The sequence below is a fragment of the Protomyctophum parallelum genome (assembly GCF_964188405.1).
Source record: "Protomyctophum parallelum genome assembly, chromosome: 6".
In the NCBI taxonomy this organism is placed as follows: domain Eukaryota; kingdom Metazoa; phylum Chordata; class Actinopteri; order Myctophiformes; family Myctophidae; genus Protomyctophum; species Protomyctophum parallelum.
Window position 1 is genome coordinate 19,734,246 of NC_139701.1, and position 16,462 is coordinate 19,750,707.

Below are 16,462 nucleotides of genomic sequence, written 5' to 3' on the forward strand. Positions count from 1 at the left end.
CCCACCTCTATACCTTGGCTTTTAACCCCGCTTAGTTCCTTCGGTCCTTGTATATGTTTTGTCTCACTGATGTGTGCTAACAATACATAGAGTAATTCAATGGCAGCTAATATATCTGCAAGTTAAAGTACCTTGGATTTATTTATGTTGAGTGATAAAACTAGATGCCAAAGAGCACAAACATATCCATCCAAGGGGCTAGAAATAGCTGCTAGGGGCTAGAAATAGATGCAGCATAATCTGCAGAAGGTGGGCCTTCATATTTAGGATTGGTTTGTTTTCAAAGATTTAGAAGTCACCAGACATTTTAATAGGAGGAGATATCTGATCTCTCTCACTCACGCGTGCACGCACGCGTGCACGCGTGCACGCACGCACGCACGCACACACACAGTGTAGAGGTGAAGTACAACTTACTGGAAGGCGGCGGGACAGTCTTCCTCAGACATCCACTGCCACTCGATCTTTGCAGGTGTGGGGATTCCTCGGGCGCTGCATCTGAGGGTGGGACTGCTGCCATACATGTAGACATCAGTGTCCACCGCCACTTCCTTCTCAATGATATGGGGAGGGACTGTGGAGGAACAACATGGAGCATTACCAACGAGAGGAAGCTATACGAAATAAACTTCCAGATCAGTCTGAAGATTGATAGTTAACCACTTAAGCCTGTGTAGTGTGTATATATGTAAGTACTTTTTCCACCAGTGTAAAACGTACCATTGACCAGCAGCTGAACGGAGCGCCTCTGCTCCTCCCTGGTGATCTTGTTGGTCAGAACCACGGTGTAGTTGCCAGCATCCTTCTCCATCACGCCGCGGATAACCAGCTCATCGTTTCTGGCCTTTAATCTGTAGTCATCTTTACGGATCTGCTGGCCATTCTTGTACCTGACACAGGCAGCAATGTCAAATCATCATATGTTCCAACCAGATGTCTTCTTTTAAGTCACTTCTTAACTCTCATCATTTCTTTTGCCTTAGATGTGAGTTTTCAGTGCCCCACCATCAGTGCACCTTCCGAGCAGACCTTTTCCTTTTTTTATGATTTTATTCTGTTCTGATTAGTTTTCTGTATAATAAATAATAATAATATAATCTTTATTGTCACCAAGGGGATATTTGTCTTGTCTGTTAAAAAACACCACATACCAACACAAAACAACAATATATATCACACAACACAGTAGTACCATACACTCGGGCAGGCCTGCCCTATACACTCAGAAGCACTGTTGTTGCTCACGATAACGTTGAAAATGTATTGTATTCAAATGCACTACCACTGCTACGTACCATTTTACAATAGGCTCAGGGTAGGCAGAGTACTTGACAGGGATGGTGGTCTCAGGTGTCCGATCATGGACGTTGACCTCAATAATCTTCATTGATGCGTCCTTCAGCTCAATGAATGGCTTTTCTGAGAACACACAGAAGTCGCACAAATACAGTTAGCTTCATTCACCACCAGTACTACTTAAACCCTATACTTATTTGATAACATATACAAAGAATACTATAGGCCACCTCCTGTCTACACGAAAATAGGTGATTAAAAGCTCACAGTGCAACGTGCTAGCTGCCACCAGCTTTGAGTTTGTTGATCTGCTATTTTCAGTGAATGTTCCGTCGCCCCACAATGGGGATGCTAGGTTTCATGTGGTTAATGAAGGGTACTTAATTTATACTCAGGCTTATGCTGTCTTTGAGAACATATCTATGACAGCTATGGCATGTCTCTGGTGTTTACCTCGTTGTATCACAATTTAGGCATTTAGCAGACGCTCTTAATCCAGACTGATTCATAGTAAGCAGGGTAAACACGAGGTTCATTAATAGGCCTACATCAAATGCACAGATATAGTAATCTAGCATCATAGGTAAACCAAGAACCTATCATCAATCTAAAAACAGTATACTATAAAAAAAAAAAGAATCTGTACATTGAAACTACAAACATACAAACTATAGGATGCCAGGTATACAAAATAATCTGGCAATACATAACATCTAAACAATCAAAATTACATTTTAGCCTTTAGTTGGCATAAGCCTGCAAGTAAGGTTGTCAAGGCTAGGGCAAGTGTTACGGGATAAATTGGAGTCTGAAGAGGTGAATCTTCAGATTACGGCGGAAGATTTGGAGTGAGTCTAACTGCAATGTGGACTTCTTCGTTCCATGTGGGAGCCAGAAGGAAGAAGAGTCTGGGACGTGTGGAGCATTTTCCTGATGTTTTAATGAACCAGCAAAAGTTCTCAGACACTTTGACGTATCATACAGCAAGATATTGTTGTCCTTGTCTGCAAGTGGTGGCTCTCGCGAAAACATAAATCTCCATAGCAGATATACAAACTCATAGCATGGCACAGAGTGCCGTGCTATGAACTTGTAGATCTGCTATTTTTTAAAAATCGTGAAAATGTGTGCAAATCTTTGAATATAATTATATTCTTTCACAGTGAACGTTTTTAACTAAAATATTTGCTTCTGAGGGTGCCTTTAACAACATATTTCCAGGTGGGGGTCAGTGGCCAAAAACATATAATTCTTGTAGTCCTAGACATGAAATAGTTTGAGAACCACTGATATAGAAACATAGGTTTTTCAGACAACTGTCATGATTTAGAAGACATTTGTAGAATCTGGTCTCAGGTATTTATGGGTTCATAAACAACAACAACATTCTCCAGTACTATTACAGTACCTACCATAGACCTTCAGGTATGCAGATGAGCTCTTGTCCATCTGACCACTGGAGGCGGTGCAGGCGTATTGTCCCGTGTGGTTGAGCGTGACGTTCTCCACCGTCAGCGTGTTGGACAGCTCCAGAGAGTCCCACATTTTCTTCTTGTGTGACGTCGTGTGCGAGGCCCCCGAGCCATTCAGCCACACCTGACACATGCCAAACAAGTTCGGAAGCATATTTATTAATGCACGTTCAAAATAGCGTATCAATACTTGGGCATGTCATCATTAGGTGAATGGTCAGGTAATTTGCGGGAATGTTCAAATTGTAAACATGTTTAATCGTTAACACATTATTATCGACTGACACGATCACTCAAATTAATTGAATGACTGACGACAGGAAGTGGCACCCATAATTCACGCAAGGCCTCTTGGACACTGGAAACTCGTGGATAGGGTTAATTCATAAGTAGACCTGAATTGCATGGAATCAGAAAACAAGTATAGATTGTTTTATACCACTGAGTCATACAGTATGTATATAATTGTATTAAAGTAAGCCAGTTGGGTCCTGGCACCCTCAGGGGTTCTTGAGGGGAACCCCAGGGATCCCCAACAAAGTGGGGAGTACTTCATTTAATTTAGTTACTAGATGTTTTCACAACAATAGATGATCATATTCTATTACACTTAACACTCTCCACTGTTATCTTGCTACCTGCAGTAGACTAGACAGTTGAGGAATACTGTACTGATTCCTATCCACAACTATCTGTACAATAATGTACTGTACTAACAATGTACTAACTGTACTGTACTAACAATACTGTACTGATTCCTATCCACAACTATCATGTCCATGTCAAGGGTCCTTGACATTACGTTTTTTTTAAACCACTGAAATAAGCCATATCCAATGTGAGAAGTTAACCAGACAGGGAGAAAAAATAAACATCTGGTGAACTCTGAACTTTAACCTGGTGCAGAGACAAGCTGAAGGGTTCCTGAAAGCAGGAAGAGAGAGTTCTACGGACAGGAAGGAAGCCAGATAGGCTACATATAATGATGAGTCTGGTGTCTGTCACAAATGTCCCAATTTCAGTTATATATCAACATAAACTGAGGCCATTTCACACATAATTAAACAGTGACAAAGGCTCTTCCTCCAGAGCGCCCCACGGTAACTGCTCTGACCACGTGATTGCACTTTCCACTGCACAATGCTGTTTTAATTCAACACATTACAAATAAGACTCATTATCTTTGCAGTGTCTCCTCCCCACCTACCTACATCCTGCCTCTGGACAAACAAAGCAGATCCCCCCCTAAAATGACTGTATGTATCTTTGAATACATTTTAAAAAGCTCTATATTCTGATAACTGCCTACAGGATCCGTTTAATAAACAGATTTCGGGTTGGGATACCACTTTAATCCAATTAGGAGAGAGAACTCATACAGGATAAAGGATAAACACGTGAAATTGGGAGTGATTAAACCACAAAATGAGTTGGAACTCCATTTGGAAATGGCATTAAATGGTGCAGAGAAAGCAAGTAGGGATGTAGCTCTGGTCCATAGCCTTACTCATGGACCAGAGCTACATCCCTACCTGCATGCTTTCTCTGCACCATTTAAGGCCGGTTCCAAATGTTAAAATGTAAAAGACCAATATTATTATGAAGAAAACAAGATGGTAAGACAGCTAACACAAATAGAATAAAGTTTACCTTCAGAAAAAGCGTTGTTTATGGCTTCTGAATGTAGGTCTTTTAACATGTAATGTCTATGTGACGTCACGTCAACACCATTATCTCAGAAAAGGGGGTGGGGAAAGGCTGTGAGATAGGCCTATTATTTGTTCAGCCCAAAGAATTGTTTGTTGTCATGATTTGTCACAACTCGAGTTGGCTTTGGACGAGGCTTAAAAGGTCTTTTAAGCCTAAATACTTATTGAAAAGTCTATGAGGAAAATGAACGGGGAATCATTTCCTGGGCCCTGGTCTGCAACTCTCTATAGAGGGGTCACGTTGAAAGCTTGTAGATTGGCTATATTTTCACTACTTATTAATTGATATTTTTTTATTCATGGAATTTCTTAGATTTGTTTGCTTTAAAATATATATAGTAATGTTGTATCTTTTGATATACAGGTGTGTGTGTGTATATACACAGGGACTACAGATAAAAATGTGAGCTTTTGGCTAACTCTGGCCCATTTACATGGATTTGAAAAATCACGTGTTGATTAATGTGCATTGTCCCCGTTTTACATACACACAAATATATACACACATCACATTTTCACTCGAGTCGTGACCCCCAAAAATTTATCTGTGACCCACAAATGGTCCCCCTAAACCAAAACTCCTTGCCAAAGGCCAATTTGTGTTCACTGAATGTCATCCCTAGAATAGGGATGCTAGGGTTCCATGTTGTTAACCCATTAAGATTATAAAAATGTCATCTAAATCCATACAGTTTCCTGACAAATTTATTTTGCTATATCAGTGGTGCTCAAACTTTCATGTCAAAGAGGACCACCCAAAATTATATTTAGGTATTTAGCCACCGACCTCTATTACAATCCTTATAGGTCTAGGGGTGGAAAAGGATTGTCAAAGTACAAATTCAGAATTTATAGAAAGAATAAAAAGGCTGTATATAAATAATCAAAATAGTCTTAGGCTGACTTTAAATAGAGAAAACACTGACTTACCTAGCAAATAGAAAAGAAAGGTTACAAAATGAATGCTACTTCAAGCTGGCTACGCTGACTCTCCTTGTCAAAAGGTGGCTTTTACAATAAGCTTTTTACAACTTGTCACCTACTTGACATAAAATATGTGTTCCACCATGAATCAGAGGGAATAAGACTACTAAGGGAGCTCCAGACTATTAGAAACCCAGAGTGTCAGAACAGCAAACCTGGCTGCATGTTCTCTGGACAGCATGCACACAGTACTGAGCAAACCTTTACACACTGCCAGCGAGCACAGCTGAGAACACTTGTTTAAATAGTGGACTGATGGGCAGCCCTCTGCTGATGATTGGTTCAGTCCTGATTGGAGGAAGCAGCAGGTAGGTCTCCTCCCACATACAGTACACACAGCAGGCCCTAGCCAGTAACAAACTAATACTTGAACCCACAAGTATGTAACACCTCCATCTCAAAATGTTTTGTTCCAGGGACCCCCAGAAGCGAAGATTTGAGTTAAAAAAAGTTATTCAAAGACTGTTCACGAATCTATCACGATATTTGAATACCCAAAGAAAATGGTTAAAGTGGTTAAAATGTAAAATGACAGCACAGGGATGATTACACAGTGTATTCACTGAGCTGAGCATGACGACATGCTCATGTTCTTAAAATGATATCTCCCCACAGTCCCCAACAGTTTTGGTTGACAAATATGACCGCTGTTTGTCAATACTGTCATGGTGACAGACCATGCTATGATGCTAATAACTGCTTAAGTGCTAACCAATGCTTAAATAAACGGACGTCACTAGTTACATTGTCACGGACAGACAGTGTGCTGTGTAGCTGTAGGACAGTGCACGGTTTGGGGATCAGGGGTCCCCACTCCCAGCCAAATGATAGGTTCCATTTGTACACTCTAAATTGACATTGATTTTACAATATAAACAAATACAAAAAAATAATTTGGGGTCCCAGAAATACAAATTGCTGGGTCCTTAAAATTTTAATGATGATCATTGATAGATCCATAAAAACACAGCTGCTGTATTGGGGCAAATGAGTTTAAAAACCTATATTCAGAATTAATGTGTATAGCCTACCTATACTATTGATAAATAACACAAAAAACCTGATCAATGTGCATAATAATAATAAATAGTATGGATAAAAAAGGCATAGAATACAATAAAATAAATTTGTCACTAGAACACTTCCACATTTGAAGTATAGGCTCAAGTTGGTAAAAAATAAATGGGTCAGTTATTCTCAACATACTCATGTGGAACTTGTTTGTTGACTATTATTGTTTGTTGACTATTATTCTGGGGAGGTGTTGTTCTCTGTTTTGAGTAATAATATTATCACTTGATCAATCCTGATTCTACATTTCAGACTATAAAATCTGTAATAAAAGGTAAAGATAAAAAAAGTGTGCTATCTGACAGATGTGGGAAAGCATAGAGCGACTTAAATATGTGCTGGATCGGATCGATATCGGATCGGTAATCGGATCGGTTTTGATGATTTTAGATCGGTATCGGATCGGGAGTGGAAAAAGTGGATCGAGGCATTATGTAACATTCCTCTTCTACCCTGTATTTTAACACGGTTTCAATGCAAGTAATGACATTTTACCATTGTAATAATAATAGCCTGCTTGCTCAGGGGAAACATTGAATTTGTGTCAGATCCTGTGTCTCGGTGAGACATGACCTTTGACATGATCTAAATGGCTCAATAGAAGAGCAGAGAGACAAACTACAACCACCCCATTGTACAGAGTGGTGCTTTAAACCCTGTCCTCACGGAGGAAATTGAAAAGTACAGTATCGTTGTGGAATTGTGGAAAATGCTCATGATTTATGTAAATCTTTACATGTCATTAATTAGTATTATGTCTTGGTGGGACTTGTTTGGGACTCGAAACAAGAGGTAAGGACTTGGTTGGGACTTGAAACAAAATGCTTAGGACTTGTTTGGGACTCGAAACAAAAGGTAAGGACTTGGTTGGGACTTGAAACAAAAAGTTCAGGACTTGGACTTGCTTGGGACTTGAATGCCAAAGACTTGAGACTTGACTTGACTTGAGAGCAAAGACTTGAGACTCGACTTGGACTTGCAACATAGTGACTTTGTCCCACCTCTGGTATTCAGAGTGGGGCTTGCGTTGCATGCTGCTCACCAAGGCCTGTCCAGAGTGGGCCCAGTTGAACTCGATGGCCACGTTGAGCTCGGTCTTGGCGGTACAGCTGAGCACCAGGCGCTCCCCCACCGACAGCCTGACCAGCGGGGGGGTCAGGGTGAGGTCATGGATCTTGTATCCTGCGGAAAAGGGAGGGAAGACGTTGGCCCTGAGAGCTCACGGTCCATTGTTCTACTGAAAGTACATACCCCCCCCCCTCCCTCTCTCTCTCTACCCGTCTCTCTCTCTCTCTCTTTCAATCTCTCTCACACTCATTCTCCCTGTCTCTCTCTCTCAATCATTCTCTCTGTCTCTCTCTCTCATTTCACACACACACACACACACACACACACACACACACACACACACACACACACACACACACACACACACACACACACACACACACACACACACACACACACACACACACACACACCAATAGTAGGCATATGTTGTTGTTTTTGAGTGGTGCAAACCACTCCTACAACCAGCTTGCAATGTCCTTGTACTTGTTTGTTTGTTTGTGTGTGTGTCTGTCTGTGTGAGCATGAGTATGTGACTTAATAATAGCAGTAGGGGGCGCCAGAAACAGTGAGAGGGGTAGTGACTCTAATGAGAGAGAGTGAGAGAGAGAGAGAGAGAGAGAGGGGGGGGGGGGGGGGGGGGGGGGGGGGGGAATTGCACCACTCAGTTCACACGTGTGTGATTTTTACCAACAACAGCGACTATGTAGAGAGGAGACTTGAAGGTGTCGTTGCGTAGGCGTGTCTGGCAGAAGACCACCCCGGCGTAGCTGATCAGGTGACTGGGGACTGTGAAGCCCCACCTGGCGTCCCACTGACAGTCCTTACCATCCGGATACAGCTCCTTCTTAGGATACTTCTGACACGCACACACAAACACATACACGCACGCATGCACACACGCGCACACGCACACACACACACACACACACACACACACACACACACACACACACAATCACACAATCACAACTCATGTCAAGTATCATGGCATGACCCCCAATTTCATGTGCATTATTAGGCCACAGACACCCATTTGATATGATTGTTTACCGGTATATCTATGCTGAAAAATCCTCAATGAGAGTGTACAAATGGAACCAAATGGAATCGTTCGGGTCATATGGTTGTAATTATTTTGTACACTCTCATAGTTTCAGCCTCATTGGTCCATTTGGTTCCAAACTATGAATCATTTAGCTGGGGGACCCCGAGGAGTCACGTTGAGGACCAGTGACGTAAATGAGACCAGTGTTGTGTTTGTGACATGCAGAACAAAAGATGATTGAGAAATCTACGTCTTTAAGAATTCACAAGTGACCAGCACCTTCCAAATCAATGCACACTATAAACCAGAGAGTTCAACTAATTCTCCAGAACCTACCACGGGAAAGCAGCTTTTAATTTGACATCAGATTTTGTAACGACAAATACTGGCTGCAGCATGACCATGGCTTTATATTTTTTATTTCAGTGTAGTATTCATTTATTTTTAAAGAGGGTACGCTAGGTTAGTTTTTGAAGAGGCTTAATATTAGTTTAAAATGGTCAAGAGGTGCACACACATCCAAAGCTCCCAAAGAATCAGCCAAATATTCAGATTTCCTAAGGCCATCGTAAAACGAATTAATTATATACACAATATACCACATGACATGCCTATATAGACAGAAATAGTCCATACAAAAAGCCAGTCACATAATAGACACAAACAGATATAAGTATATGAATAAAAAAATGTAATAAAATACCATAAAGATTATTATATATATATTTTTTTATATATATTAGTTTACCTTCATCCATGTCATCCATGCCTTTATTCCATCGCGACTATCGACCACTGCAACCCCTTATACTCCAGCATTAGCTACTTGGGCTTTTGCGGCCCGTGACCCTATAGGCTTTGGAACGCCGTCCCTGAAGATCTGAGACTAGCATAATCAGTGCTCTTTTTCAAATCTCTTCTGAAAACACACCTTTATGTCAAGTGTTTCTCTTAGGATTATTTTAGGTCCACTGTTTATTTCTGTTGATTTAATTTCTGTAAAGCACTTTGTAACCTTTTTTTTAGAAAAGCGCTATGCAAATAAATTCCTTATCATAGTTAATTGTAACATGAGGTATTTGTATTGTCAAAATGTCTAGTTCTTGTTATTTGGATAGTTTTAGTTAACGCATTTTGAGCGGGAACCCCTTTTGGTGGTTACATACATTATTTTATAATTTAGCTATTGAAAAATAGCAGATCTACAAGCTCATAGCGCGCCACTCGTAGATCTGCTATTTTTGAAAATTCATTCAAATGTGCCTCAAATCTTTCCGAAAATTGTCATGATTTAGAAAACCTTTTTTATTTATTTCGACGTCAGGCCTGAATAAGCATTCTGCTGAGTGACCATAGGGAAACTTGCTTCATTGTATTAGCTGGTGACTGTCCAGGGCAAAGGCCTCAGTGATTTTCCAAACTGCATCCAAGTGGAATGACACTAAAACTGTGAGCAGGTCACAGGTTCTAAGTGATGGGTGGAGGTAGCACAGACAGGAAATGGAAACCTGCTAATTGCCCCCCCCCCCCCCCCCCCCCCCTTTGTGCTGACTGACACAATGAAAAGTTTTATGTTCAGTTTCCAAAAAGTCATTATCTGCCGGCCCAATACATTCTGCCTGAACAACAGTAGTAGTGTGGCCTAAGACGTAGTACACGCTTACAAATGAGCGTGTACGTTGGCTATTTTTACTAAATTCTCATTGATCTTTTGCTGAAGTGTTCACTATTTCTGCTGCACTTTTATCCAATAATGACACGCACAAAACAGGGATGACTGGGTTGTGAAATCCTGTGGGTCCAAATAGACCCTTACCATGAGTCTATAACTCTGAGAGTATTGTACTGTACAACGGGTGCATTAGTTTGCCTTTCAGAGTTAAATTAACACTGAGGCCTTTACCATTTATATTGGGGTCCCAGAGATAAAACCATATAAACTAGGGGCATTACCTAATAAGCTATATGTTTGGGACAGTAGCAGACAGTGCTTACGGTGTGCAGTGTGACATTCAGATCCTCCATGGAGCCTCGGCACGGTATCACCACCAGCTCTCCTTCACGGATGAACACTACCTCGTACTCTTTCTCAGATGGCACGAAGGGCAGCTTCTCATCTACAATGACACATTTCATCACAACTCTAAGTATCGAAAGGTTACGGGATAAGATGTTTTTCACCACAGGTTAAATGTCAAATCATTGTACCAGATCATCAACAAACAGTTGTATGTTCGTTGAGGTATAGCAACGACAACCATCTCCAACCACTGCAGGTGTGCTAGTGTAGTTATTATATTAACATTATCTGCGTTGCTGATTGGTTAAAATCTGATTGTATTCATTTAAGTACCTCCCAGATTGTAGCTTTACATCACTCGTCATGCTAATTACTCCACTACATCTCAGAAATATAGTACTTTTGACTCCAATAGTTATTTGAAAACATTCGTTTTTAATTGGATAATGAAATTTAAGTTATATAGCTATTTGAAAATAACAGATCTACAAGCTCACAACGTATCGCACCGTGGCGTGTTGTGAGCTTGTACTGTAGATCTGAAATTTTGACAATTTCTCTGAAAAAGGTTCTGCATAAATGAGAACTTTTAGTTTTGTGTACTACTTACTTTTATGCCAATACTTTTGTACTTTGACTCAAGTAAAACGTATAAGCCTTTGAACAGAGTACGTCTACCTTTGTGGTATTGCTACTTCTTCCACTACAGAGAGTCACGCCGTTCGTTCCGAGGTATATGGTCAAAGTGGAGTCCTACCGTTGACAAACATGTAAACCGAGGCGGCGGTTTTGCCATCCTCGACCTCCAGGTCTTTGTAGTAGCAGCGGTACAGGCCTGTCTCATTGGCCGTGGCGTTAGAGATGGTCATTGTGGTGCAGAAGAGTCCAGAGCCACTGCAGTCGGAGGTGGAGAGGCGACTGCTGGAGTAAGGAGTGGTCCACGTCAGGTACTGCCGACCGCTGCATGGAAGGTCAATGAACACTGGGATCAGTCGGATTGTCATAGACACTTCCCCGGCGGCGAACAATGGCAGAGGAAATGGTTGCAAAATGCAGCATGTGTGGTTTAATTAATCCTTTGAGCTTTGTTATTACACACGCATTAACGTGTTGTTTTAACTGGTCGTTCGTAAATTTGCAACTCTGAGCGCACTAAAAAAACTGAGCACATTCCCGGTGCGCATATCCAAACCCACCCATAATAGCACCCCTGGCAAAAACAAATCTCCCATGGGAAGTAGACTAATAATCACATCCATTTTAATGTAAAGAATCTGTTATGTGCTATTCAGTGATATGTTTTCTAAATATATGCAAGCCTTGCCGAGCCATGAGGCCCATAGGGCAGGAGTCTATCTCGTGTTTCTGTAGCATGAGGCAGCTTGATGTACAAGCTACACCCCCTGGACATGACGCTAGTATGTCACAGGGACTTATACCCCAATACAACCCTTGACGGTGAGTGCCAAGCAGGGAGGCACTGGGTCCCATTTTTATAATTTAAACAAAAGACAAAGATCTCTCACAAATACGGTCAGGAACATTACCATTAGCACTGGAGATTGGCAGGTTTCATGCCACTCCAGAAGAAGAGAGATATTGCTTGTTTTGTGAACTTTTTGTATTATTGCCCTAAATATGATGAGGGAAAGATGTCTTCTATCTGTGGGGATTTCCTAGATTTAAATGACTATGAAATAATGTGTTGCCAAAGGGACTTTATTTGTCAAGCTGGGAGATGATAAGACAGAGTACTCTGTATATACTGTATATATATAACTCTGGGCTGTAATGTAATGAATTATGAATATACTGTAATGTAAACATGCTGTAAATGCAATTGTGAAATGGTGTCTTATAAACCCATGAGGGTTGGGCACATTGTGTATAGTATATAGTCTTTGGCATGACCCAGCTATAGGGTTCGAACCCAGACCTCCCAGTCTCAGGGCAGACACTCTAACCTCAAGGCCACTGAGTTGGTAAATTGTATACAGTATACATCAGAAACATAGGTTACATTTTAAATGGGTGTGGGGGGCAGTAAGGCAAATGCATTGGATGGGGGGGGGGGGGCAAAGAAAGTTGAGAACCACTGATGTAAATAAAGGGACTATGATGGATACAGACAGGGGACGGATGGAGACGGACGGACAGACAGATTGATGATTGTCTCTGACCTGCAGGTGAGCTCCATGCTGTCTGTTTTATTGATCCTCAGGATGCCACTGGCATTCATTGTAGGAGGGTCCGGCATGTACCGCAGATCTAGAGCTGAGGAGAAGGAAAAACAGGTATGATCCAGGGAGCTGCTATGAATGAAACTTTATTGACAGCCGTAGCCAGTAGATGACAAACAACAATTAAAAACATACAACACAGTTAGAAATAAATACATTGGTTCATAAAACTCTAAAACTCTCGTAAAAAAACATAATAAAAAATCTATAGGAGGCACTCATACCAATGTTTCCACATCAAAGAGTGGTATCTAACAGTGCTAAACATAGGATTGGTCAACGCCTTAATCACGTTATTATGTGACCCATCAAGTCTGCTTTTAAAGCTGAACATGAGGTTTCTCAAGAGAGCCTGGAAGGTGGTTAGACCAGAGTCGCAGAAGAGCTGACTAGCACTGCCACCCCTAGGCTTCTTCAGGAGAATCCTGAGAGCATCATTGTAAGCCACCTTTAGCTTGCGCAGACTCTCTTTTTTGTAGTTCACCCATAAGGGGGCTGTATACAGCGGGGTGCAGTACGCTCTAAAGAGGTTCACCTTGACCTCAACTGAGCAGTAGTGGAATTTCCTGGCTAACATATTAGCTTGAACATAGAGCATTCTTCGCTGTCTATACATGTCAGCATCATCATCCATCTTATCTGTAATGATGTGCCCCAAATATTTACAACTGCTGCAAACAGAGAGGGTTTGATCCGACAGGTAGAACACTGGAAAATGCTGTTTCTGGTCCTCCTTGGTCCTGCAAATTACTACCACACTTTTTTTGGCATTGTAAATGACGTCATACGCAACCCCATACTCCGAGCAAATGTTCAGTAGCTGCTGGAACCCAGCACTACACCGGGAAACAATGGCCAAATCATCGGCATACATAAAATGGTTAATCAAAGAGTTTCCTATCATGCAGCCAGTCCTACACCCTCCCAGCAGCCTTGACAGGTCATCCATATACAGATTGAAGAGGGCGGGGGACAGCAGCCAGGGGGGGCCTCACCCCATTGCCTACACAGCTATATGGCAGTGGCTCTCAAACATTTAATTTCAAGGACCCCCATAACCTTTGACCTTTTGGAATCCCAGGAAGGAACCATGAGGGTCCCTGGACCCCATTTTGAGAATGCGTTAAGGATTCAGGGCCTGGTGACATTGGACCCCTGTTATATGTCTTTAATCTGTGGTGCATTTGAGTCCTAACACTTGCAATGTATATGTATTCATAGCACCACTGTAGTCTGAAAACACACACTATGACATTTTAATTAGGTACGTGTTTATATTTTTCCTGTGAGCAAAACACTATGAGAAACAAACGAAAACATTACATATTGATTCATTGCCATAATAAATAAACAGATACTGGTTCTCTCTCAAAAGTCTAAAAGGAGCGAATTAAAGATGGTGAATGTTTGGTTTGCTGGCTAGCTATGGCTGGCCGGCTATTACACTCAGCCATTTTTCCATTGCCACAGCAAATGGCGGAGCTGTGTCAAAACAGGAAGCCGGGGGAAGATGGGCCGGGGCAGACTCAATAGCCAGAGCTCTGGAAGGTCTAGGTGGAGTTCCTGTTTCTGACTGAGGACACATACAGGACTGCAGCAGAGCAGAGCTGCCCTATAGAGGCAAACACACCGTCTACACCAGTGGTTCCCAAACTTTTTCATGTCACGGACCCCCAAATTGACCCCCCATTTGAAAAGATATGCCAGGGACCCCCATAAGAGAAGATATTTACAGCTCTAGCAGAGATTCTCAACCCGTTTAATTTCAAGCCCCTGTTTGACATGCATTAGTCTACGGACCCCCAGCCAAAATACTGTTCCTGAAGAAACAGTGTGGGCTCGAGTAGCTCTGTAATCAATGATGATGTATTGACCTACATGGTGTCACAGCCCCCCTCCCTCATAGTCCTCCTATTGGTTGACCCACAGAACATCACAGCAAACTTTCAAAGCCAGTTTTTGCCAATTAGGATGGAATATGAAAAATCAGACAGATCTGTCTTGATCACATGGCTATAGAGATTTGTAGGATTTTTGGCCAGAATCTAAAGGAGTAATATTAAAGAAAAAATTATTTTACAAAAGTCGGCCTCCTGGACCCTGGTGGCGCTATGAAATGCAGATGTGAAAAAAGGTCAAAGGTTTTCCTTGGCCTCTAGGGAGTATATGTTCCATGCGTGCATGCAACATTTCGCGGTTCGGTAGGCTAGTTATGTTGTTGGAGGTAGAGGTTTGGAATTGGCATCCAGCTGCAGTGTGTGTACAGTTTCGCAGTGACCGGGCCAACAGTGCTGGAGATTAGCTGGTAACACATGCACTAATGAACACACACAAAACATACTCTCACCATGACCCCGGCTGATGGAGACAATAATAATATACAGTAGTAATAATAATAATAATAATAATAATAATACTTATAATGATCATTAGCCTATTATTGTTATTATTTAGATAAATCAATGACTTTATTGTAAATACATGCACCTATAGGATTATTCTCTCCTAACATGGGAATTGCTTTTTTACAACTATTAGTATTTATTTAAAAGTTCAACCAAAAGTGTGAGCTTAATTAAATTGCCATTTTCCACAACATTATTAATATATTTCTCTGGATGAACAGAGCATGGCATATATACGCACGTAATGATTAGCCTAATATAGAATTGCTTGCTTATCCAGCCTATATATTTCGGTCATTGTGTGGATTTATACCGAAATGGATTGGTTTAAAACATCAATGATGTTTAGTTTTGTCTGGTTTTGTCTGTTGCATATTCACAATTTTCTCTACAGCCTACACTTGTATTATCGTATTCGTATAATAATATAACAATGGTTATTTTACATACTTGATAGAAACGATAGCTATAGCCTATTAGACGATTTATAATAATATATAAACATTCCCAACAGTCTCGGAGTCTTTAAATGCATTATATGATGATCTCACCAAAGACCCAGTGGATGTGTAAAATCAGCCCCAGAAGCGGTATGACGGACACTGCCAGAGCCATCATCCGGCGAAAGAGACCCTCACGAACATCCAATAACAAAAAGTTTGGAACACCGGCGATAATGAATCCTATGCGGTCGTTAGAGGTCCATTTGACAGATCAATTGACTTATCGATTTCTAACCTATACGAGTTATTTTAAAGCAAACAAAACAAAACAAAAACATGGAGCATTTCCCAAAATGTGCGCGCTGGTCAAGCGTGCGCTCCTGCAGTCATGGAGTTGATGGTGCTTTGGAGGGAGGATGGAGCGCACAGTGGATAGTGTGGGCGCAAAGGGAGGAGTGCGTATGCGTAACTTGTAGCCTACTCTGGGTGGGCTGAGACTGAAAATAGTTGATCTACAAGCTGACAACGTGTCGCCATGCGACGCGTTGTGAGCTTGTGGATCTGCTGTTTTCAACTAGCTGTATCCCGTTCTCAGTGAATCACTATACGCAGCGTGACTATAGTATGTTTGGTCATTTTGGAATGTCAAAGGCTAGCCTAAAGTTTGATGTATAAACAAATAAGGTTCATTGTTAAAAGTCGTGAT

At 41.4% G+C, this 16,462-nt stretch overlaps 1 protein-coding gene across 2 annotated transcripts in view; it reads right to left on the bottom strand.

Moving 5' to 3' along the window:
* kdr (kinase insert domain receptor (a type III receptor tyrosine kinase)) overlaps positions 1–16,154 on the bottom strand; it is a 37,790-nt gene extending 21,636 nt beyond the window's left edge. The window contains exons 1-10 of one of the 2 annotated variants that reach the window (XM_083767132.1): positions 15,865–16,154; positions 12,849–12,942; positions 11,426–11,628; positions 10,644–10,765; positions 8,291–8,456; positions 7,575–7,714; positions 2,709–2,892; positions 1,296–1,419; positions 721–890; positions 418–574 (exon numbers count right to left, since the gene is read on the bottom strand). In XM_083767132.1, coding sequence (XP_083623258.1) covers positions 418–574; positions 721–890; positions 1,296–1,419; positions 2,709–2,892; positions 7,575–7,714; positions 8,291–8,456; positions 10,644–10,765; positions 11,426–11,628; positions 12,849–12,942; positions 15,865–15,931 — 1,427 coding nt within the window. In that variant the 5' untranslated portion in view covers positions 15,932–16,154. Of the gene's footprint in view, positions 1–417; positions 575–720; positions 891–1,295; positions 1,420–2,708; positions 2,893–7,574; positions 7,715–8,290; positions 8,460–10,643; positions 10,766–11,425; positions 11,629–12,848; positions 12,943–15,864 lie in introns of both variants that reach the window. The other variant, XM_083767131.1, reaches the window with a different exon arrangement.
* Between the last annotated feature and the right edge of the window lie 308 nt (positions 16,155–16,462).